Genomic DNA, 23,716 nt, shown 5'->3' with positions numbered 1-23,716 from the left:
TTCAGGTATGCAAGATTGGTTTCACATTAGAAAATCTATGGCTGTAATTCGTATTAGGAAAGTAAATGAGGAAAAGAAAAGTCAAGCGAGCACCTCCAAAGAGACATAAAACACATTTAGCAAAATCAGTAACTATTCATGATTAAAAAGCAAACTAAGAACTTGAGCGAACTTTCTTAACTTGATAATGGATATCTACTCTAATCTGTAACTGACATTGTACTTATGTAAAAAGTATTTACTTTAAAATTGGGATGCTATCTTAAATCCTTTATTTCTAATAATAACACTGTAATGGAGTTACTAGTAGTACAATTTAGACAAGAAAAGGAAAAATTGAAAGGAACAAACAAAATAGTCATTATTTTATTTATTAGATGATATTGTCTATTGAAAAATCCCATAGAATCTAAAGATAAATTATTAATTCAAGTAAGAAAATTTAGCAAGGAACCTGGATATAAGATTAACATAGAAAAAATTAATATAGATTAAAATAGAAAATTAATGTAGAAAAATCCATAAATAACAACAAAGAAAATCTAATTAAAAATATTTTTATAGTAGCAAGATAGCCGTAAGGTATTTTGAAATAAATCAGACAAATGATATGTAGAATCTTTATGGAAATAATATATGAAAACAAAAAATCTCACTGAAGGATGTTACAGGAGACTTAAATAAATGGATAGGTTATTCTGTGTTTATGACTTTCTTTATATGGTAAAAATAACAGTTCTCAAATTATTTTTTAGAGTTTATGCAATTCTAAAAAAAAGTTCCAACAGATTATCTTAAAGAATGTAATAAGCAGATAGTCAAATTCTTATGGAGGAACAGAGAGCCAAGAATAGGCAAAGCAATTTCGAAGAACATAGTGATGGTACCTGTTCTATCAAATAAAAAAGGAACAGAGGACTGGAATAGACATGTCTCCAAAGAAGACATACACGTGACCAGTACGCACATGGAAGGCCTCAGCAGCACTAGTCTTTGGGGAAATGTAAATCGAAACCACAGTGAGGCACTTCTTCACACCCATAAGGATGGCTGCTAACAACTGCAAAAACCCCCAAAACAATAACAAGTATTGGTGAGGATGTAGAGAGAATGGGACTCTTGTACACTGTTGGTGGGAATGTAAGATTGTGTAGATGCTGTGGAAAACAAGCAGTATGGTGGTTGCTAAAAAAATTAAAATAGATTGCTATATATGATCCAGCAATTCCACTTCTGGGTACATACACAAAAGAATTGAAAGTAAGAACTCTACAGATATTCCTTTATTTATTTATAAAAGTTTTACTCAAATTCCAATTAACCTACAGAGTAATGTTAGTTTCAGGTGTACAACATAGTGAAACACTTCCATCTACCACCTGGTGCTCATCACAAGTGCACTCCTTCATCCCCATCACCTGTTTCACCTGTCCTCTCGCCCACCTCCCGTCTGGTAACCAGTGAGCCTAGGGTCCTCCTACTCCACCGCCATCTTCCTCTCTTTCCTTCACAGATCTTTATACGCTTGTTTTCCTGGCAGCATTATTTATAATGGCCAAAAGGTGGAAACAACCTAAGTATCCACCAATGGATTAATAGATAAACGAAATGTAGTATGCATCTACAATGGGATATTATTTCACCTTAAAAAGTAAAGAAATTCTGACACATGCTGCAACATGGGTGAACCTTGAGAGCATTATGCTGAGAGAGGTAGGGCTGACACAACAAGGTAAATACGGTGATGCCACTTATATGAGGTCCCTAGAATCGTCAAATTCATTGAGACAGAAAGTAGGATGGTAAGTGCTAGGGGCTGGGGGTAGGAGCAGGAAGGAATGGGGAGTCATTGTTAATGGGTGCAGAGTTTTAGTTGGAGAATGTGAAAAAGTTCTGGGGATGGATGGTAATGGTGATGGCAGAACAATGTGAATGAATGTATTTAATGCTATAGAACTGTACATTTTAAAATGTTCAAAATGGTAAAGTTTATGTTATGTGTATGTTACCACAATCAAAAATAAAAGTAAATAAATGAAGATGGCAGTTCAAATTAGTGGTTACATTTGGCCACTTTGGTATGGAAGTTTGGTGCAGTTGGGAGGGCCACATGGGTGCCGCAGTGGTTGTGGTGATGTTCCTTTAAGTTGGGTGGTAAATGCACAACTATTTAATAGACATACAGAGCTAAACAGTGTACTGTCATTATTTAAAAATAGGAAGGAACAAAAGGTTATTTATTTCTTGGTGATGGGCTCACATTACCCAAATGGAAGCTGATAGGTAAAACTAAAATGCCAGTTTATTGGTTTTCAGTGGAAAACTATAAAATACACATGCGTGCACACCTATCCACCCCAAGCAGCTTTTTTTGAGAGCTGGAGGGAATGTGGAAATCGGGGAGAGATGGGCCCAACTCAGATAATGGAGTGAGGGCAGATAGCCCTAAGCCTTATGTGGTATTTTGGAATCCCTAGTGCTTTTTGTGTGAATGTACTCTTTGCCACATAAGCGATGTGACGCTACATCTAAATCATGTGGCAGTATTTTCTATTATATTCTACACTTTAATATTTTGTACGTTTTGCTATAGTAATGTGATAAAAACCCTAATCTTTGTTTTGTTGTGTCTTTATTGGAGTTTATGCTTGGGTGTTTTATGAAACAAATAGTAAGGTATTGACTTCTTTTGTATTAAAAGTTTCTTATGGGACTGAGGATTTGACCTCAGCATGAGTTTGCTATTATGGGATTGAAAATTAATGTTCTAGTAAAAGAAGCTTTTATGTATTTTGCTTTATTTCTTTTACTAAATTAGAGGTTTGTCTTAAATATGTTTTAAGCATTCTCCCCCACCTCCCTATTTCCATGTCAGTTTGTCTTTGGTGTCTTATTTCTGTTGTGTGAGGAGGTGGAAAGCACAGGCTTTGAAAGCTGACAGACCTGCGTTTACTGTGAGTGCAGGCAAGCCTTGAACAGGGTGACTGTAGGCAGATTATTTAACTTTTTGGGGTGTGAGCTTTCTCATTTATAATACAGCTTACCTTCTAATTTATCATGAAGGTTCAGTGAGCACATATAAAACAACTGGTAGGAGCTCGGCAAATGTCAGTTCCCATCTCTTTTCTGTGAAATTGATAACTAAAGATTATTGGAAAAGAAGTAGAAGGAAAGGTCTTTACTGGCTGTCCCTTAAGTTATTTTGATATGATGTAGTATACCGAGAAATACTTTTTTTCCAAATTTAGAATTACATTTTAAAATTTTAATATAAATTCTTTGCAGTCTTTTTATGGTTCAGTTCTTTTATTTACTTGTTTCATTTACTTGCTGTATTAATTTATTTACTTGCAATCTTGAGGATTTTTGTTTGTCTAACATCATGGGAAGTTTCTCATAAATTTGAATACAATGAACATCTTAGTTAAATGAACTGGCAATCATAGTGTTTTTATTTTAACTTATCCTAAAATATATTCTGTCAAATTTTAATAACTTGAACATCTTATAGTTTTAATCTTTCCATCTTAAATAGATTACATTAAATGCAGAAAATATTAATATTAAAAAATATTTCACTGTAGCTTAACAAAGCTTTCTATAAAGCTGTTTTCTTTGCCCTGGGACCAAAACTTTTTTTTGTCCAAACTCTTAATGATTACCTTGGGAGCAAAGGGGGGAAATGTGTGACACTCTACTGATGCTTGTTTGTAGCTATTTTCATGGTTTAAAATAATTAATACCTGCCTTTATTTTCTGTTCCTTATTAGTGTTTCTATCGATCTTCCCCAGATGACAGCATATATGTTTGGTACAGTCTCGATGGCATGCTGAGCAAACCTTATCTTAGTGTTACTAAGAGACTCTTTTTGTTAAATGAACAGTGGCTTGATATATATTTTAAATGTTCTATAAATGTAGAAATTTTTACCAGGCTTTCCTGATAGGTGGAGCCATAGTATATATTATGGTGTTTACATACCTTCTGAGAGGTCAAGATGTCCAGGCAAAATCTTGTTTAAATGTTCATCACCACAGAAACATGTCAGCTTATTGTTAGAGCTTTTGTGTATACATTGTAATTGTCACTTCGTTGATCTTCAGCACAAAGCAATTAAATGTGTAATTGACCAGCACGAAAAGTTCAAAAAGCAGTAACTATTTTAATGTTTTAGACTTTTACCCATTCAGTGCTTATTTAAATCTAAAAAGAAATCTCTGTCTACATGTATTTAGTCTTTACTAGCCTACTTAATTTAACCTGTTACAATGTTGTGATGGTTGTAATTTTTCAAAATAATATTGATAGTGAAACTAGTGTAATTATGTAGCTTGCTTTTCTTAAAAATAATATAGTGTTTCATTAGCAGAAAGAAAGTACTTAGTTTCAGTGCTGTTTTTAACTAGTACATTGAGTGCTTATTGAACTATGATTTTAATAAAAGGGGTGGAGTTTCATTAAAATAACTTAGGTTCATGGTTTTGGGAAGGGATTATCCCAGTATTCATACTGGGGATAAAAATATTATGGAGTTCTTGAAATCTTAGTAATATATGACATAGGATAAGCATTCAAAAGTACTTGAAAGAAGTACAACTGTTAAGTTCAAGTTCTTATAGTTTGTGATCTTATATTCAGGAGACTTTCCTTACTTTTTAAGATAAACAATGGAAACCTTTTTCCTCTCGGACAATGTTTTGCTGCTTTGTTATTTGCAGGGTATTTCAGTAAGTTATTCTGACATCTGGCACATCTTTCAGCTCAGCATATGCAAGAATAGAGTTGATAGAAACCTTCCCCTTGGGGATCCTAGCTCCTCATTCTGACTCTTAATGGAAAAATGAGCAGTAGGCATATTTTTTGCTTATATGCTGTCCTGCTGGTGATTAATGGTAGCGATAAAAGCTCTCTCAATGCTTTCATTACTTTTGCAGGCAGAATCACATACAAAAGTTTAAAAATCTCACATATTACATGCCACAAAGCCTGTACTTTTTAGGCTTTGTAATACTTTTATGATCTCAAGAAAGGTAGTAACCATAGTTTATGTATTTTTGGCACTTGTAGGAGCCAGTCAATTCTGAATTAACAGATGAAGTCTCTGGTTATTTATAGCCCCATTACGCCTCTTCTCTCTGTCCTAAAGTTGTTGAGGATAAAAAAAAAAGCTGCCACATTGCATTTAATGAAAAAATTTATATTTTTCTATTGGTGTTGCTAAAGCTCATGAATGTGACACTTCACTGATTTCAAGTTGGGCTGATTTTTGTCTCGTTTAATTAAAAAAACAAAACAAAAGGAAAACATAACTGTCCTGGCCTCCTAGTGGACTGAGTCAGAATAACGGTTATTTCTTCCTACAGCATTTATCAGTATTTCATAACAGGCATAATCCTATCTAACAGTTTTGATGATCTGCTCTGTGGCAGCCTTTCCTGTATGTGTAATATTGCTTATTCACTCTTTTGTGCTTAGATTGATAACTGAAAATGAGCAGAATTCTTTTTGTGTTGTTTACTATTTTTCTTTTTCTTTTTTTTTTTTAAGATTTTATGTATTTATTTGACAGAGAGAGACACAGCGAGAGAGGGAACACAAACAGGGGGAGTGGGAGAGGGAGAAGCAGGCTTCCCACTGAGCAGGGAGCCCGATGTGGGACTTGATCCCAGCACCCCGGGATCATGACCTGAGCCGAAGGCAGACGCTTGACGACTGAGCCACCCAGGCGCCCTATTTACTATTTTTCAAAAGAAATATTGATAGTAAATTTTGAACCATTTATATGATTTGACTACAGAGGTTTTTTGCTAAATGATTTTTATATGACTGGTTAAGCATGTGAGTATACATTTTAGACATTTCTTCTTGATATTATTCATATATCTGTAATAGAAAAAAGCATCTTCTTGGAATTATATAGTTGTTTCTTTTTAGAAAAACTGTTCACATATAATTTATTTTTTTTAACACAGATTTATTTGAGGACTTGGTTTGTCAGTGTAATGGGAATTAGTGTGTAGGTCTTGAACCTTAGTATCACTGTCAGATGGGTCATATGTAGGCTGCATTTTAAAAACTATTTTTCTTAATGAGAGAATGTAATTTTTCTTAATGTAAACAGAAGGGGGCAGTTTTTGAATTTAATAGTAGATTACCTCTTTTTGACATAAATGCTAATGAAAATATTAAGTAGAACAATAGCATGTTAAATGAGGTTACTTTAACCAAGCTGTTTTTCAAATAATTTTATATCAAGGTTAAATTTAGAAAAATAACCAGAAAGTACTTGAGAGTACAGAGAGTACTTATATCAGATTTTGTTAGCAGCAGGCTGTTAATAATCTGCTCTGACCAATATGGTAACCACTAGCCATGTGTGACTATATAAATTTAAAAGAACTAAAGTTACATAAAATTAAAAATCAGCTCTTCATTCACAGTAATGACATTCTAAGTGCTTGATAAACACATATGGCTAGTTGCTATCTTATTGGATAACACAGAATAGAACATTTCCGTCATCACAGAAGGGTCTTTTGGACAGCACTTTTGTATGCAATTAAATCATAAATAATTTGTTTCATCTATATTTGTTTTGTCTTTAATTATTTTGTATACCATCTAAACAGCAGAAGACAGAGTAAGACCCAGCTTTAAGGATCTATGTGTATAGCACCTCATTTTCTTAGAAGTGGTGCTAATGAGATTTGATGTTTATGTGTTGTTGCATTAATGCACCTGTTTCCCTGTTGCTGGCCTGTACTTCTGTTAGCAAGTTCTGACTAAGAGTGACACGATCAGAGTTGTGTTTTGCAAAGATTGCATTCCCACTGCAATGTAGGCAACAGGTCAGGCAGAGAGAGACAAGAGTTGGATTTTGAACTACTAGCTAGCAAAGTAGGGAGTTGTCCAGGTGAGATGGATGTGGTGGCAGAAGGAGAAGTGGATGGATTTAGTTGTAATGACACAGTAGAATCAGAAGGACTTAGTGTTTGAATAGATCAGAGTCCAAGGTGTGTGTGTGTGTGTGTGTGTGTGTGTGTGAGAGAGAGACAGAGAGAGCGTGCAGCAGCAAGGGGGATGACAAGGATGCTTGCAGCATCTGGAAAAAACAGTGGATAATGGTGCCATTAATTGGGGTATGTAACACTGAAGGAGCATGTTTAGGGGATAAAGTGATGAGTTTGACTTTAGAATTAAGTTTATGTACTTGTGAGATACTTGAGGGGAGGTGGCAGCTCAGATGTATGGATCTTGGTCTCAGTGGTGAGATTTGGACTAAAGATAGAAACTTTAGAATTGTTGGTTACGTGAGGAGGCAAGATCACCTAGGGGAAGAACAGAGCAGTCTATCTGGTGTCTTCATCACATGAACTGGCTTCATCAGAATTGACTGAAGTGTCTTTGGGCTGGTTCTCAGGGATTGGCAAGCCCCTTGGTAATGCTGACATATGCCAAAGTTTGAGAAGCACTGATCCGGCATGTTGAAAGGATGAACATCTAAGCCTGAGCCATGGAGAAAAGGGATCTGAGGCATTTTCCTTTATATAAAGAATGAAAGAAAGAAGAACAGAGACAGAGAAACCAGAGATAGGGGAAGGAAGCTGAGGGATGCGCAGTCTCCCCAGTTATGTCCTACTAAGGAAGAGGTAAGGGCAGCTGCAATTTGCTAGAAAGCAAGGGATGAGATTTAGGGTCAAGGAGAATGGAAAACATTTAAAAAATCATTGAGGGAATCCTTAGCCAGAGATCAGCATAAGTATTGCCAGGTAACAGCAAAGACCCACTTTGGAATGTCGTAGCACATGTTTCTCAAGATTTTGTAAATTTCTTTCACAGGACTGAGAATTCAAGGAATGAGCCACCAGTGGAATTAAGGTAGTCTGGTGGAAATCAAAGGGACCAGGAATATCAGAATATTATTGGTACTGGATTATCATTAAAATACACAGTTCAACATAGGGTTTAAGCAAGTGAAAACAAGACTGATTGGAGGAGTTGGGTGGATTCAGGGAGTGGAGGTTATAATGATGAAGACACAGTGTAGGTTAGAGGACTGGAGGTATCAGAGAAATATGGAGCAGTCTCACAGTCTGAGATCTTAGAGGTGGGTCTGAGAGACGAGGGAGTGAGGCTAGTAGATGTGCTGGGCTGTAGTAGCAGGGAGGTTAAGTTCATTAGGAGCTTGTATGTTAATCATCATGGCAAGGGAAATGATAAGAAATGCTTGTGTACCTGGTGTTCATATCATCAAGAAACACGAGATTGTTTCTTACAGGTCTGTGAATGATAGGTGACAGATGGGAAGAAGTTGATAAGCTGGCATTAGGAGAAATAAATTTAATCCAGAAACACAAATGATAGGTGAACTACAAAGCCTTGGAAATTTTAAAAACAAAGGCAGTAATTTGAGCCATTACAGTTAACCCTTATATTGTGCTTACTAAACACCTAGCCTAATGCTAAGCATGTTACTTATGTTAACTCATTTGATCCTTATAATGACCCCATAAGGTAGGGATAAACCTATTTTACGAAGAAATAAACTGATGCACGGAGAGATTTAGAAATTTGCACAGTGTTACACAGTTGGTCAGTGATGGGACCAGGCTTTGAACCCAAGCAGTCTGTTGCTGGAGTTGGGGTCTTGAACTAGCTCGCTATACTGTCTCATAAACTGAACTTGGATATTTTAAAAATTATTTTTCTGAGTGTCAATCTCTTGGAAGTTAGTTCTTTTAAGAAAAAAATTAAAAATTAAAAACAACATTAATTTGTTCTCATATTACTTAAAGCCCTGCAATTCACTCTATGAAATTTGGAAAATACAGAAAACAACAAAGTATACAAGAAAAAGAGTTCCTTGTAATCATAGTCTTTTTAGCTGGCCTTGTAGGGCTTGGTGTTACACGAACATGCTAACACCCCTCCTGTCTGGGAGAAGGGTCTAGGACCAAGCTCCGCCTGTAGCTCAGCCTCTGATAGGCATTAGCACGTCAGGTCCTTGGGGGACTCATACTTCTCCCACTTGCCTACTGCTTGGGTAAGAGCATTCACTGCTAGATCTTGGGAGTCTTCTCATTGCCCTTAACCCAACCTTGTGAGCCCTTATTTGTTCTCTAGAAAGCCATGTTAGCTACCTACCCTTGTCACCCAAAGCTGCCAGAATTGTGGAGGGTCTGAGATTTTACTGTACTTGCAAGCTGACAGTCTGCTAGCTTCCTGCATGGTAGTTGTAGACATGAGACTCCTGGATCAGAGACAAAGGACTTCATTACTCAGAACAGGCAAGCCATGACATGTTTCCTGTTCCCCAGGACAACCCCCCCTCCCACCAGCTTCATAGGGGCAGTGTGGCTCAGGTGGATGCTGCTCCTACAGTGGGCTCAAGTCATAGCTGAGGAATCTCAAACTTAGGGGAACCCACAAATGGGCTTCAAGCAAATTTGTCTGCGCTTTGCTCTGTAGAAAACAGACCTGCTTCAGAGAGACACCGTCTCTATTTTCCAAGGCTGTTTGCTATCCAGACATCCTTAAAAATATAGTCCATGGGCTCCTGGGTGGCTCAGTTGGTTAAGCACCCAATTTGATTTCGGCTCAGGTCATGATCTCAGGGTCATGGGATTGAGCCACTTGTTGGGCTCCACCTTCAGTGGTTAGTCGGCTTGGGATTCTCTTTCCCTCTCCCTCTGCCCCTCCCCCCTGCATGTGTGCATGCTCTCTCTCCAAAATAAATAAATCTTAAAAAAAAAAAGTCCAGAACAAGGTCTATCCCTGCCTCTGTGAGATGCACAGGAATGAGAGAGACCCGTGGAGCATTAGCTCCTGAAGCAGAATAACAGATTTGAAGAAAAATACATTTAATTGCCAACAGATACTTCTTACCAAAATATCAGAGGAAGTGTGTAAATCTTATGGTAGATTCATTCCCCAGCATTTAATATCATCGTAATGATTATATACTTATTATTACATTGTTACAGTTGTTTAATAATTATATTATTAAAACACTTTTTTGGGACAGTGGGTCTCAGATGGTTCCAAGGATCACTACTGTTTTATATCAGAACACGGTTGCAGTGTTTAGCTCATATGTCATAACACTTAAGACACATGTGTTAAGTGTTTTGGGGGCCCTTAATATTCCGAAGTTCTGGTTGGAGGCAGGCAGGATTTAGGCTCCAGTCAGAGATAGGAAGAGTCAAGCTGAAAGGGTGTTACACATTCTCATCAGACCACCTGTTCTTTTTATCTGTTACAAGCTTTCCATGTAATATTTGATGTGTAATAAGAAGATTCTTGCTTACAAAAAAAGACTATTGCTCAGAAAGAGAAGGAAGGAAAAAAGAAATTACCATTAAAAGGTGGCTGTCTGGGGCACCTGGCTGGCTCACTTGGTAGAGCCTGTGACTCTTCATCTCAGGGTTGTGAGTTCAAGCCCCACACGGGGCGTGGAGCCTACTTAAAAAAAAAAGGGGGTGGCGGTCATGTTTTGGTATCCTAAGTGGTTTGAAAGTTGTGAAGTGCGGGTTTGGAGAGTTCTTCAGGAAAGCTGGAGTGTGTTTTTTAGTAGTATGTTTGGGGACTGTTTGTATTTCATCTCACTTGAGTCATAACTACTGTTAGATTTGATGTGTTAAATAAAATACAAGCGTCATTTACTCTGGTCCACCGGCCTCCCTTGCTGGAAACACTTAAGGTGTGCTGACTCCACATTTGAGGACATCTTTTAACCGGCCTAGGGCAGTCCTGTGTGGTAAGACTGGACTGTAAGAGCAGGCCCCTCCAACTCTTTTCTCGAGAGACATGGATTTACTTCTAATATTGTTTGTTGTATTTCATGTACATTAGTGCATTATAGTATAAAACAACAATGTGAATCTTTGAATTTAGGTATGGATTCAATCATTTGGTGACTTTTCAGGAATATAAGAAGGTTGTTTTCATTCGTTTGTTTGTTTGCCTTGTCCAATAGGTTTCAAGTTTAGAAGCCTGGCCTCTGGTTCGGCCCTGAGGTCAGAATTTGTTTTATATTTAAAACAAAATTGTGCAGAAAGATGGTTTATTATATTCCAGGCACATGAAGTAATGACGGTTTTATCTAATGTGAAGAAAGAAGTGTAGTACATAATCGATAGCCGTGCACACTGGCCTTGGTTTCTGCTGCGGGCTTTGCTCAGGGAGTCCCTGGGCTGCTGGCGGGAGCAGGGGGGACACGGTGGCTGTGCTGAGGGTTACCGGAGCCGGAGGTGGCCACTGGCAGGAGTGGGGGAGGGGGCACTGGCAGCTGGGGGGTGGGAGGAGGGGGAGTGGGGGAAGGGGGTGGGGGCGCTGGCAGCTGCGCTGGAGGCTGCGGGAGCGGTGCTGGGGGCTAGCGCCTTGGGACTGGGGGCTGTGTGTGCTCGCCGGGTCCGTCGCTCCCATAGCTACTTGGCCCCGGACTGTAGTCGTCCTCGAGGCCCTTACTTAGAACCACAGACAAAAACTCATCAACCTGCGTTTTAAAACCCGTTTTTTGTTTTTTTTTTTAAGATTTTATTTATTTGAGAGAGAGACAGTGACAGAGATAGCAAGAGAGAGTACACGCGGGAGGGAGAGGGAGAAGCAGCCTCCCCACTGAGCAGGGAGCCCCACATGGAGCTTGATCCCAGGACCCTGGGATCATGACCTGAGCTGAAGGCAGTCACATAACTGGCTGAGCCACCCAGGCACCCCTTAAAACACTGTTTTGAAAAATGTTTTCATGACGAATTTTTTTGGTTCTTTAAAGCTTGATGGTATTCTACATAATTTGGTAAAACAAAGGCAGTCTAAACATGACACTGTAAAGCTAGTTTTTTGTCTTCCTAATAAATATAAATTTCCTCCCTTTCCAAAGAATTTTTGTGCTTTCATGTAGATAGAAACCTAATTAATCATGAGATGAAATAAAATACAGTTAGATCTCCATTATCTTTTTCAGGGAATCCGAGCCCGAATTTTAGAAACCCTGGTCATGCTTGTCCTCCTTGCACTCCTTATCCTTGGGATAGTGTGGGTAGCCTCAGCACTCATTGACAAGGACGCAGCGAGCATGGAGTCTTTGTATGGTAAGTCAGCTTCTCTCCAGGACGCTGAACTGGGCGTATAATCACACATTCGCTTTCATGAACGTTTTAGTAATTCTTTGTGTCGTCAGCCCTTGTTAATTTACAGAGTTAACAAGTCTTTAGACATGTTTAAGAAAATAAATGAGTGTTCCTGTGTTTGCTGTATTCAGAAAGAGCAAGCAGCTTTTAAGATTTTTGTTTGTTTCTTAGTTGGTTTCTGTTCTTAAAATTCCATGGAGACTTTTTTTCTCCCTCCAAACAGGTTTTGCAAAAGGGTTATTTCCTTTTCTATTTTAGATCTTTTTATTGTACAATTTAGAAATTATATGGTTTAGTAGACTCAAATAGACAATTATGATGTTTATCAAACATTAATTTATAGTCAACCTATATCTTAATGTACAATATTTTGGATTTACTAAAATATGTTTGTGTTTCTTTACAGATCTCTGGGAGTTCTACCTACCCTATTTATATTCCTGTATATCTCTGATGGGATGTTTGTTACTTCTCCGTAAGTATTTTTCTGGCTTAATGTTGATAGGAAAATGGAGTTCTTTGTTCTGGAAAATTGTCGTAAGGTTTCCTGATGAAATTACTTAACAGCTTGGAGATGTTTTTAAAGTTGGCCCTTAACTTTTTTTATGTTAAGATAAATTTTGATAAACTGAAGCCATGGAATAAAACTCATGTGCTGTTCTTTAAGGAAAGCCTCTCTCGTGGAGAGACACACACACAGGCACACACTCGCTGAAGCATTAGATTCTCCTCTTGAGTGGTAACATCGAATCCTGTGTGCTGAATTTGTGGTCTTTATTTAAAATGTATTCAGTTTTACTTGAGGCATTATAGCATCTCAGGGATACTATAAGCAGATAAATGTAGTTAAAAGGAGTTAAGATAATAGTTGTTTGGTTCTCAACTCCATCAGCACTTGAAATTTTAATCTGCTCTTTAGTTGTTTTTTTTTTAAATTTTTAAGTGAAGATACTGTTATTCAACTGCTAGAGTCTTGCATGTACTAAACCTTCTTCAGTCTTTAGGTATCTTTCGTCCTTCACCTGTCATCCCCTCTAGCTTATTGATGAAGACTCCTCTGATAAAACACTGAGAGAATCTAAATTTGAGGCAAGAATTTTCTTACAACGATAGTCTTGGAGTCTGTTCTGTATTTTGCACTAGCCATTTATCAGCCTCCTCTCTGTGACCTCTCCTGCAGTGTGTACCCCTGTTGGCCTTTCCCGCATGTTCACAGTGATGGGTCAGTTGCTGGTGAAGCCAACAGTAAGTGTGTCATCTTGTTTGTTAAATGTGTTTACATTTGAACATCTTTTAGGTTGTGAATTAGCAATCGGAAACATTAGTGTATTTCTGTGGGCTTGTGACCTCGTTGTTATTGTTGCTTTTATTTTAATCTTTTTCATCTTTGGAAACAAATTTGTTTTTGCTTTTAAAATAGTAACTATAGACACTCAGGTAGAAATTCTTCTAGCAAATTTTAAGACAAAATTTACAAATACTTACAGGTATTTTAGGTGTCTGTTATATCAGTAGTAACTCTGTTATGTTTCAAAATTTACCACATATATTCCTTGATTTATAGAGCAGTTTTGTCTCTGAGAAGTTGTCTGCATGTTACATTTTGATTATACTTTTCACTTTAATCTCAGAGTTGCCATATATTCATGATTTGTCCCTGGTTTCTTTGGCCTCTAGCTATTTTGTCAAATATTCACTCACATGAAAGTAATTCTTAGTTGCATTTAAGGAACTTGCCATTTACATTATTTTCATGGGTGCTCATTGCCTACAAACTCAGGTCTGAATGGCTCATAGCCTCTTCCCTAGACCACTGACCTCCAGCCTGTGCTCCTGCCCCCTCTGCTCTGACTGCACATTCATCAGCTGATGGGCTGTGCTCACAATGGGCTGTGTGCTTTCGCTTAGCAGGCGTGTCCCAGGCGTGTCCGGGGCTTTCTCCCATCAGTGCCCCCTGCCTGCTCCAGCCGCCTGACCGCCTCCTCAGGGCCTGGCTCTGATGTTGCTGCACTCACTGCCTGTTCTTGAACCTTGCCTCACCTTTTCTTTAAGTTGAAATAATCAAGCTTCTTTCTCTGCACTTTTCATATTCCCCTTTGTTAGTACCTATTAAATTATTTTGGTTATATGTTTGTCTTTCCTATTGGGGTGATTAATCAGGAAAAATTTGAGGAAATATTGTAGTTAGATATTCTTTTAGTAATGCTTGCTTAATTTTGAAAGATTTAAAAAAAATAAGTGACAAATAATTTTTTCCTATGTTTTTAAAAAATAAAATTGGATTATTTAACTTGCTACATAAATGTATACACACTCAAAACATGCTATCAAATCTTGAAATTCACTTCCCTCTTGAAGAGGTTTCATGACACTGCATTCTTAATTTCTTCCTGATTCTCTGACGGAGCTTACTTTTTGTTTTTTGGTCTCTTTTTCCGTTTTTATTTCCTAGCCCCCTTAGATAGGCAAATGTTCCAAGTTCTGTCCTTGGTCTAAAGTTGCTCTGCTCTTTTCTCCTTACCACCTCTGCCACTTTCACGACACTTCTAAATGTGTAGCTCTAGGGAGCAAAAGACACCGAAAACAAACCACACCACATTGTAAATGCTGTACCCGAATACTCCACGGAGCTGAAAGCTCAGCTTATAGAAAACCAAACTACTTACCTAGTACCCTTCCCAAACTGATTTTTCTCCTAAACTTGTCTTTTATTAACATTATTCTTGAAACTTTAATTATCTTCACTTCTTTTCTTGTTCCTAACATCCAATATTAATGATATTCAATTCAGTGTAGGCTCTATGTTTGTGATAAGCACTATATTTTACGCACATTTCATTTAATCCTGTTAACGAACCCATAAGTTAGGTGGTGGTCTTATTTTATGGCTGGAATTATCTGTAGTTCAGGGAGATTAAGTCGCTTGTACGAGATCACAGATCAGTCATGATGGGGTGGGATTTGAACCCAGAGACTGGTTACAGACCCTGGGCTCTGGACCGCTGTTTTGTTCTGCCATAAGCTCCAGAATACTCGAACCACTTTATTGCTGAGTGTACTTCGTACTATCCGTACTAACGGATAGTTTGCATTGTAAGAGGACATCTTTTTATATGGGCTAGACCTTAAGAAAAGTAAAAACTGGATTGTGATCCAAATGGTAGAAATGGTGAGAATATTGATGGGAAAGAAACTTGATATCATGACCCACAGAGATATGGCCCCTGCCTGCCTTAGGCTCAGAGCCTGTCTTGGGTTGACTTAGCCCCAGTCCACTGCCTGCACTGCTGCTGTCTATCTGCCCAGTCTTTCCCATTTAGGACTCAGGGGTCGTCTCCTGGGGAAGGCCCTCACTGGTGGCCTGCTGAAGTGGGTCACCCCACCCTTTTCTCCTAGGTCGGTCAGCTTTTGTACTTACTTATTTGTGTGTTAGTATTTATTCTTATTTTACTATTTTATTTTGCTGTGAGTGCTAAGCCTGTTGATAATAAGGGATTATCAATATTTGTTGAAATACTGGGAATTATTGGATTGCTCTAAATAAATTTTATAGAAATTAGGTAGATTTGATACCTGATAGGAGTTACATGCTTTGAGACTCCTTTTTATGAATATACCTCATCAGGGAGCTGAAAGGATATACATATATAGGGTTTCTACCCTTTTGCTTTGTACATCAACTTCTCACAATTTATTGTTTTGTTGGGAATAAGTAGTTTGAATGATATTAAATATATCAGCTCTGGGCTTCTTTTAGATTTTCCCCAGAGCTAGGAAGATACTTAGGATCATTTCAAGAAGGATAGCTATGTTAACAAAGCTAGAATTAAATATATTTTAGGCTTTATCAGTTGTGAAGATAGTGCAGGTCATATCCTATATAATTGGTGATTGATTAGTGGTTCTTGTTTTTTACTAGTGTTGTATGGTATGGTAGTGAGTGGGGTATATACAAGCATAATATTTCTCTAGGGTTCTGTCTACAGAATGATTTTGATAATACCAGTATTCATAATTTGCAGAAAATTTTTATTATATACAGATGATGTAAGTGGAAAGTATTGTATGGTAGTTACTGAGTTTATAGGTCTCTTGTGTTAAGTATTATCTAGGTAAATATAAATGAGAAACCAATGTTGGACGGAGTGATCTATTCCTTCTTGCTCTAAAATATTGGTTTGGGTGTAAGAGGTATAATTGTATTTAGCCTTTTGGATGTTGAGAATTCATACATTTACTTGTCATTGAGAGAACTGCAGTGTTCTTTAATCCTTTAAATTTAAATATATGTAGGTTTTCTAATAGTCAACTTTGATGTGTTTAGTTATATGCTAAAATATTTTTCCTTAACTTATAAATAGACTAGTTTGAGTATTTTTAAATTCCTAATGATTTTAAATGGTTATCTAAGTCATAGGCCAAATAACCTAAGTGTTCTCATAAGCACTAGTTTTCTGATGTTGCATTAGTCAAAGGTTTGATCTTTGAATTTAGATTCTTGAAGACCTGGATGAACAAATTTATATTATTACCCTAGAGGAGGAAGCACTCCAGAGACGACTAAATGGTACGTATGTATTCCATAGTTAGAGCTCAATAAAAAATTATCTAATTCAAAAAAAGACAGCTAATTGAGAGGGGAAAAATGCAAGCCTCTTAGCACATTGTGCTGATGCACTAGGTCAAGACCTAAGAGTAACATGTGAACGTCCAAGGTGAGGATAGTTTTGCTGAAGACTAGTGGCACTGCGGTCAAGTTCCCATCTTTCCCTAGCTGTGGTTAGCTATAGTCTAGCAAGGCCAGTTCATTTCTGAGACACTGGCCACTAAGGCACACCTCTACTGCTATGTATTTTAAGCATGATGACTCAGTTACTGAGGTTTTGCAAATTTGTATGTTTTCTTAGTGACTTTAATATCCCTACTTCATTTCTTTCCTGTTGAAATCTTTAAGGTCAAAAGTAGTATGTGTTTTTGCTACTAGGTGCTAAATTTGACAGTCTCGGTTATGCTTAGGAGCTCTGTTGTTATTTAGGAATGCTGTTCATAATCAGCTGTGATAACCAAGTAAGCATGTCAAAGATCTTAAAGTTTAATTTTTATTTACTCATCCTTTTGGCTTCAAATGAAGAACCAGTGAAAAAAAGAGTAATGACATAGTTTAACAGAAATGATATAGTTTGGGTAAATTTTCTATTTTACTTAAATGCTTTGCACTCTGCACTCTCTTCTCCTGCAAAGCTGTTTTTTTTCTTTAATGATGAAAACCAACCCCAAGATCAGATTATTAATAGCTAACTGTATTTCAGGATCATAATTAAAGAGTAGATATAAAATAGAAGGGTATTTTAAGTATGAAATAGGAAGAAATATACCTACTTTCTTAAGCTACAAATAGTGAATTTAAAGATTTTATTTTTATTTATTTGAGAGAGAGAGTGAGAGAGAGAGCATAGGCAGGGGGAGAGGCAGATAGAGAGGGAGAAGCAGACTCCCTGCTGAGCAGGGAGCCCGATGCGGGGCTCAGTCCCAGGACCCCGGGATCATGACCTGAGCCGAAGGCAGACGCTTAACCGACTGAGCCACCCAGGCGCCCCACAAATAATGAATTTAAATCATCAACTCAAAAGTGTTGCTAACATTTAGACCTTTATTCTTAAATCAAAGAATTTCAGATTTTATCTATTTTAGAGAATTCTTGGCAATAATATTGTATCCTTTGGTACCAATAACTTTTAGACTGGAACTACATGTATCTTTTATTCTTCTAACATTATTAAAGCTATTTTAATATTTAAGTCTATTTTATTTCAGAATTACAACTTTACACTCAATACTGTCAGCTTTATAAAATTTCATTAAAGTAGTAAATTTATAATAAATTTGTGTTACTTAGGTAATCGTGCTGCCGTGTGATAAATATGCCTGAACTGCCATGCTGCCTGCAGCGTGCACCTACGTTTCAGCCTGAAATACATGGTCTTTCTTACAGGTCAGGAGGCTGAGGGCTAGGAAGGGTAAAAGACGGCGCCCCATGGGGGCCTGGGTGGCTCAGTTGGCTAAACGTTCAACTTTTGATCTCAGCTCAGGTCTTGATCTTAGGGTTGTGGGTTCGGGCCCCACATCAGGCTCCACGTGGGATGTGGAGTCTACTTAATAAAAAAAAAAAAAAAAATATATATATATATTTGTATAGTGCCCCATGAATTAAACAATTTGAGGTAAAACAAAACTAAACCAAAAATACAGCCTTTTCCCACTTTTTGCTTTAAGAAAAAGTCCCTCCGGAATCTTTCTAGATCTTTTGGCTCCTCAAATTCAAAAGTGAATCATTATATCTAAAGAAATTGAAAAAGAAGTAGTTGCCAGAAGGCTAGATATATTACAAAATGAAGCCAAACCCAAATAAACAAAATACCCTGACTAGCACAGAAATATAATTTGGAGAGGATTAAGCATGTTATGATAGCTAATGCTAAGTATAATTTTATTTTCTACCATTTTGGTAAGCCATGCACCACTTCTAAGTGCTCTGTTGGTAGGTTGTTAAAGTCTTTCTATTGATGCTCTTTAATGATATGTTGGGGTAGTTGCTATAGTTTTGTTATTTGCTGCTTGTTAGCACTGTGGACTGTTTCAGGTGGAAAACTGTAACAGGCTTGTAACACAAATGGTTCTATAGTAAAGCATCCCACTCTTGATCTCAGTTCAGGTCTTGATCTCAGGGTCATGAGTTCAAGCCCCATGTTGGGCTCCACACTGGGCATGGAGCCTACTTAAAAAAAAAAAAAGTATAGATCATAGAATGTAAGTAGTGGAAGTCATCCCCATGGGTTTTATTTAATACAGTATTATGCCAAGTGTATTTTGTTGTAACGGTTATTTTGCATTTTAAATTATTTTTAAAAAGTGAATTTAAATAATACATTATATGTTAAAAAAAAAGATAGGAAGGGAAAAATGAAGGGGGTAAATCGGAGGGGGAGACAAACCATGAGAGACTGTGGACTCTGAGAAACAAACTGAGGGTTCTGGGTGGGGGGGTTGGGGGATGGGTTAGCCTGGTGATGGGTATTAAAGAGGGCACATACGAATGGAGCACTGGGTGTTATACACAAACAATGAATCATGGAACACTACATCAAAAATTAATGATGTAATGTATGGTGATTAGCATAACATAATAAAATAAAAAAAAATGAATTTAAAATATTTTTTATTCTGGGCTATTTTTTCTTAAAGATTTTGTTATTTATTAGAGAGAGAGCACTCGTGCACAAGCAGGGGGAGGGGGAGGGGCAAAGGGAGAGGGAGAAGGAGACTCCCCGCTGAGCAGGGAGCCTGACATGGGACTTGATCCCAGGACCCTGGGGTCGTGACCTGAGCCAAAGGCAGACGCTTAACTGACTGAGCCACCCAGGCATCCTATATTCCTATATTCTTGAAAAGAAATAGCATCCTATATTCTTAAAAAGAATATAGGAATAATAATAATAGAAGATTAAACAATTTTTACAGCAGTGATTTACTCCAGAATTCATGGTGGTGTTTTGCTAGTGGCCATTGAGTGTGCTTTCTTGGTCTGCGTGGGGATGTGTGATGCACATCACAGGAATCTTTGGGACATCAGCGTGGTTTGCTCTGAGCTCAGCTTCACAGTCATTGAAAAAAACATAACACTTTTTTTTCCTGGAAGATATATAACTTGTTGTGGTAGTTATTATATTATTGGAGTTGAATTTCCATGCATAGTTTTTAAAATATCAGTATAGGGGCGCCTGGGTGGCTCAGTTGGTTAAGCGACTGCCTTCGGCTCAGGTCATGATCCTGGAGTCCCGGGATCGAGTCCCGCATCGGGCTCCCTGCTCGGCGGGGAGTCTGCTTCTCCCTCTGACCCTCCTCCCTCTCATGCTCTCTGTCTCTCATTCTCTCTCTCGCAAATAAATAAAATCTTAAAAAAAAAAAATAAAATAAAATAAAAAAAAAAAAATTAAAATATCAGTATAGCTTTTTGATAGAATACTTGCCTGTGACTTCTCCATTGTTCGTGTTTATAACTTGTTGGTGCTAGTTTTGTTCTTATTAATATTAGTATTACTTCAGAATATTAATATGTTATAAAATAAAGCTATAAAGTTATAAAGCTATAGTTAATATGTTATAAAATATAAAACATGTTAATATGTTATTAAAATAAATTTAATATGTTATAAAATATATGTTAATAAAATAAAGCTAACCTGTACACTATTATAATGTAAATCAGTGTTCCGAAGAAGCCATCCTGTTAGTGGTCTGCTCGGCTTTTTGTCCTCCCTTTTCTGTTTACTGCTCATCTTCTAAGCAGCAGACCTTGAGCAGATGAATTTAAATTCTGAGTCTCAAGATCATAGATGAGTTGGCTAAAGAAGAGAAAAACAAGGGGTAAGGATCTATAAGATTTTATCCAGGACTGGAATACTTGAAAACAAAAGAAATAGATGGTGGGAGTTATATGTATTCCTGGAGCAGGGGGGAGCCCCAGATTTCTAGCCATCTGGTGCAGACAGCCCTCCCTAGTGTCCACATTACATGCCAGGAGTGAGATGTCCCAGGACTCAGCACTGTCCTCATGAGGCTCCTGCCCTTCTCGTCCCCAGCACACAGCTTTACTTTGCTGTCTGCCTTGAGGCCAGGGGGAGTAGTGCTTGCATTCTTCCCTCCCCCTTTCTGTAGTCAGCATAAGGAGCCCAGAATATCCAGGACCCTTGCATCTCAGATTGTCCCTCACATCTCTCTACGTTGCATTTCTGACCTGATTTCCCGCTGTCCCTGAGCTCCTGAAACTCTGTTTATACCATGTGGAACCATGTAGATCTAAGAGCTGCTGGGTTACAGCAGCAGAGCCACCTAGATCCTCAGTCTTCTCCCTCTTGCTAGAAGAAACTTGGCTCTTCAGCACATACTGCTTCTCAGTCCCTCGCAGGTGGTAGCTGTGTTCTTTCCCACATCCCTTCCTTTACTCCTGCAGGAGTTTGGACAGGCATCTTCTCGTTCTCTTCTGCTGCTTTCACACACTTTGAATCTCATCTCATTAGATCGTGGCCTGATTACTTCTCTCTTTTCCCTTCATTCCTCTCCTTCCAGACAGTTCCTCTTCCATCCTTAAGGTTCATGATCATTCTTTCTTTGTTTCTTTTTTTTTTTTTTTGATCAGTCTTTCTGCCACTATGCCTGTCGCAACTGGGGATTTCAGTGTCTGTGTGGATGACCTTTCCAGCCTGCTCCGCCATCCATACACCTCTCTTGATGGTCTTCCTCAGCCGCTGGCCGCCTGGGGCCACAGCGCAGGCCTGTCACTAGCGGTGACAAGTTCTTGTGCGGTCTCACCATCGGTCACCCTGCTCTCCAGCTTGCTGCCTGAAGTGTGCCATGCCCTATGGTTCTTCATGCCATCTGTCCATCTTAATAACTTTTTACTGCCTTTTCTCCTTCACCTCCTTCAGACCCTTGCTGCCTCACACAGTTTCAATTCCTGGGCCATCGTTTGATTCAGTGCCCTGCTTTCTCAGTTCCCTTTCCCTCTCTCTGCTTGGCCAAACTCTAGCCTTGGTCATAGCCAGCTCTTCACGTTCTCGGTACGCACGCCTGTTCAACTGCCTGCCTGGCCTTTCCTTAAATATATGACCAGTGTATTAAACGTACTTTACGTTCTCCTGGAGTCATTTTATGCCTTCTCTTTCCTCAGGACTTCTTCACCATCACTTTCAGCCAATGACCTTGCTTCCTCTTTTCTTGAGAAAATAGAAGCAAGCATGCCGAAATATTGACAGGCTTTTTCCTTCGTATTGACTCATCTACCTGCAACTCCCCCCCCCCCCCCCCACGTGCTGCCTTTTCTGCTGATGCTATGACCAGACTGTCCGTGCTTCTGGTGAAGCTCAGCCCTCCCCTCAGGCACTGGATTCAGTCCCTTTTCCCTGATTCAGGGACACACCTATGGCCATTCTACTGTCTCTCTGACATAACCAGTCTTTCTCCAGCTGGATCATTTCCTTCAGAAATGCTATAATTTTTCTCAACATAATGAACAAATGGAAGGAAGGAAAAGAAAGAAAGAAAAGAAAGAAGGAAATGAAATCAATCTGTGTTGACTTCCTATCCCTTCTATCTCACCATCTCATTGCTTTGCTTGTCTTTATAGCAGAACTCGTGGGGTTGTATACTCACCGGTTTCATTTCTGTGCTCCATATTTGGTTTTGGAGCCACCTTGCCTCCACTGCTGTACTTGACATGCTGTTGTCAAGTTGGCTAGTGACTTCGGAGTCCTCAGCCACACTCCTCATTCCACTTGGTTTTCAGTTCACTACACTCTCCTTGTTCTTTTACTTAAGGAGCTACTGCTTCTCAAAAAACTGCTGTTTTTTCTCTGTGTCCATAGCTTTTTCACACTGGAACGCTTCATGCCTCAGTCCTTAAACTCTTCTCTTGTTTGTTTACCTGCACTCCTTTGGTTATCTTATCTGGTCTCATGGCTTTAAATACCATCTGTATGCTGCTGACCTCCCTTCTGACCTCTCCATCCGTCTACTGACGTTTCCACTTGGATGCCTGATAGGCATCTCAAACATATCTTGTCCAAAATCAGCTAAAGATCTCATTTCCCATTTCTGCTTCTGTTATAGCCGACCTGTCTCTATAGGTGGCAGATCCATTCTTTTAGGTGCTCAGGCCAATTCCTTGGAGTCTTTCTCTTAATTCTCATATGGATTCCTTTTAGCAAAGCTGTTGGCTCTAGCTTCAAAGTATCTGCTTGCGTGTCACCACCTTGGTTTGAGCGACAGTCACCTCTTGATTAGATTGTTTCCTAATTAGCCTCCATGCATCTATCTTTGGCCTAGTCAGACAAAGTGCTTGAGATGTAAGTCAGATCTTCTCACTTACTTGTTGAGCATTCTCCAGTGGCCTCCTTTTTCAATCTGAATAAAAACCAGTTTTTGCAGTGCTTCCCTTTCTGCCCCCCATCTACTCTCTGACTTCCTTTCCTGCAGTCTCCTTGCTGTTCTTCCCTGGCCCATCGCCTCCTGTCCCAGGGCATTGTGTTTCCCTTTTGCCTTCCCTTTTGCCTCCTGTCTTTCAGGGCTTTACCTAAAGATCCCCTTCTCAGTGGGCTTTCCCACACTGGAGCCTTGTGGGTATGAGTAATATTGCCAAGCTCCACCTCTGCCCTGGCACTTCTTTCCCTCTTTCCTGCCTTATGTTTTCCTGAAACACTTTCCACTTTCTCCACTTTTTAAATATATTGCCAATTTCTTCATAGTAGAACAGGAACTGCACAGGGGCCGGGATTTTTGTTCGTTTTATTCCTTTCTGTACTCCTGATCCCATGATATCCCCAGTCACATAGTGGGTTGGTGGTAAATATTTGTTGCATGAGTAAATGAAGAGATGAAAAACATGCATGATGGAGAGTTGTCATTTTATCCAAAAGGAAGTGAAGAAGGCAGAAGAAATAAAATTTGGTGATAGGATAAAAGAATTACATGGAGACAGTATTTAGGAAGGCCCACAGTAGAGACCTCTGAAGACAAGCCAAGATTGTGGGGC

The 23,716-nt window shown here is 38.6% G+C and overlaps 1 protein-coding gene across 1 annotated transcript in view; it reads left to right on the top strand.

Annotated features, from left to right (window-relative positions):
• LMBR1 (limb development membrane protein 1) overlaps positions 1–23,716 on the top strand; it is a 105,358-nt gene that overhangs the window by 37,082 nt on the left and 44,560 nt on the right. The window contains exons 2-5 of the mRNA XM_044919903.1: positions 11,964–12,090; positions 12,536–12,604; positions 13,310–13,374; positions 16,624–16,696. Coding sequence (XP_044775838.1) covers positions 11,964–12,090; positions 12,536–12,604; positions 13,310–13,374; positions 16,624–16,696 — 334 coding nt within the window. The remainder of the gene's footprint in view (positions 1–11,963; positions 12,091–12,535; positions 12,605–13,309; positions 13,375–16,623; positions 16,697–23,716) is intronic.

Source organism: Neomonachus schauinslandi, chromosome 12, assembly GCF_002201575.2.
Source record: "Neomonachus schauinslandi chromosome 12, ASM220157v2, whole genome shotgun sequence".
NCBI lineage: Eukaryota > Metazoa > Chordata > Mammalia > Carnivora > Phocidae > Neomonachus > Neomonachus schauinslandi.
The sequence above is the reverse complement of the archived record's forward strand: the minus strand, read 5'-3'. Positions and strand labels throughout refer to the sequence as shown.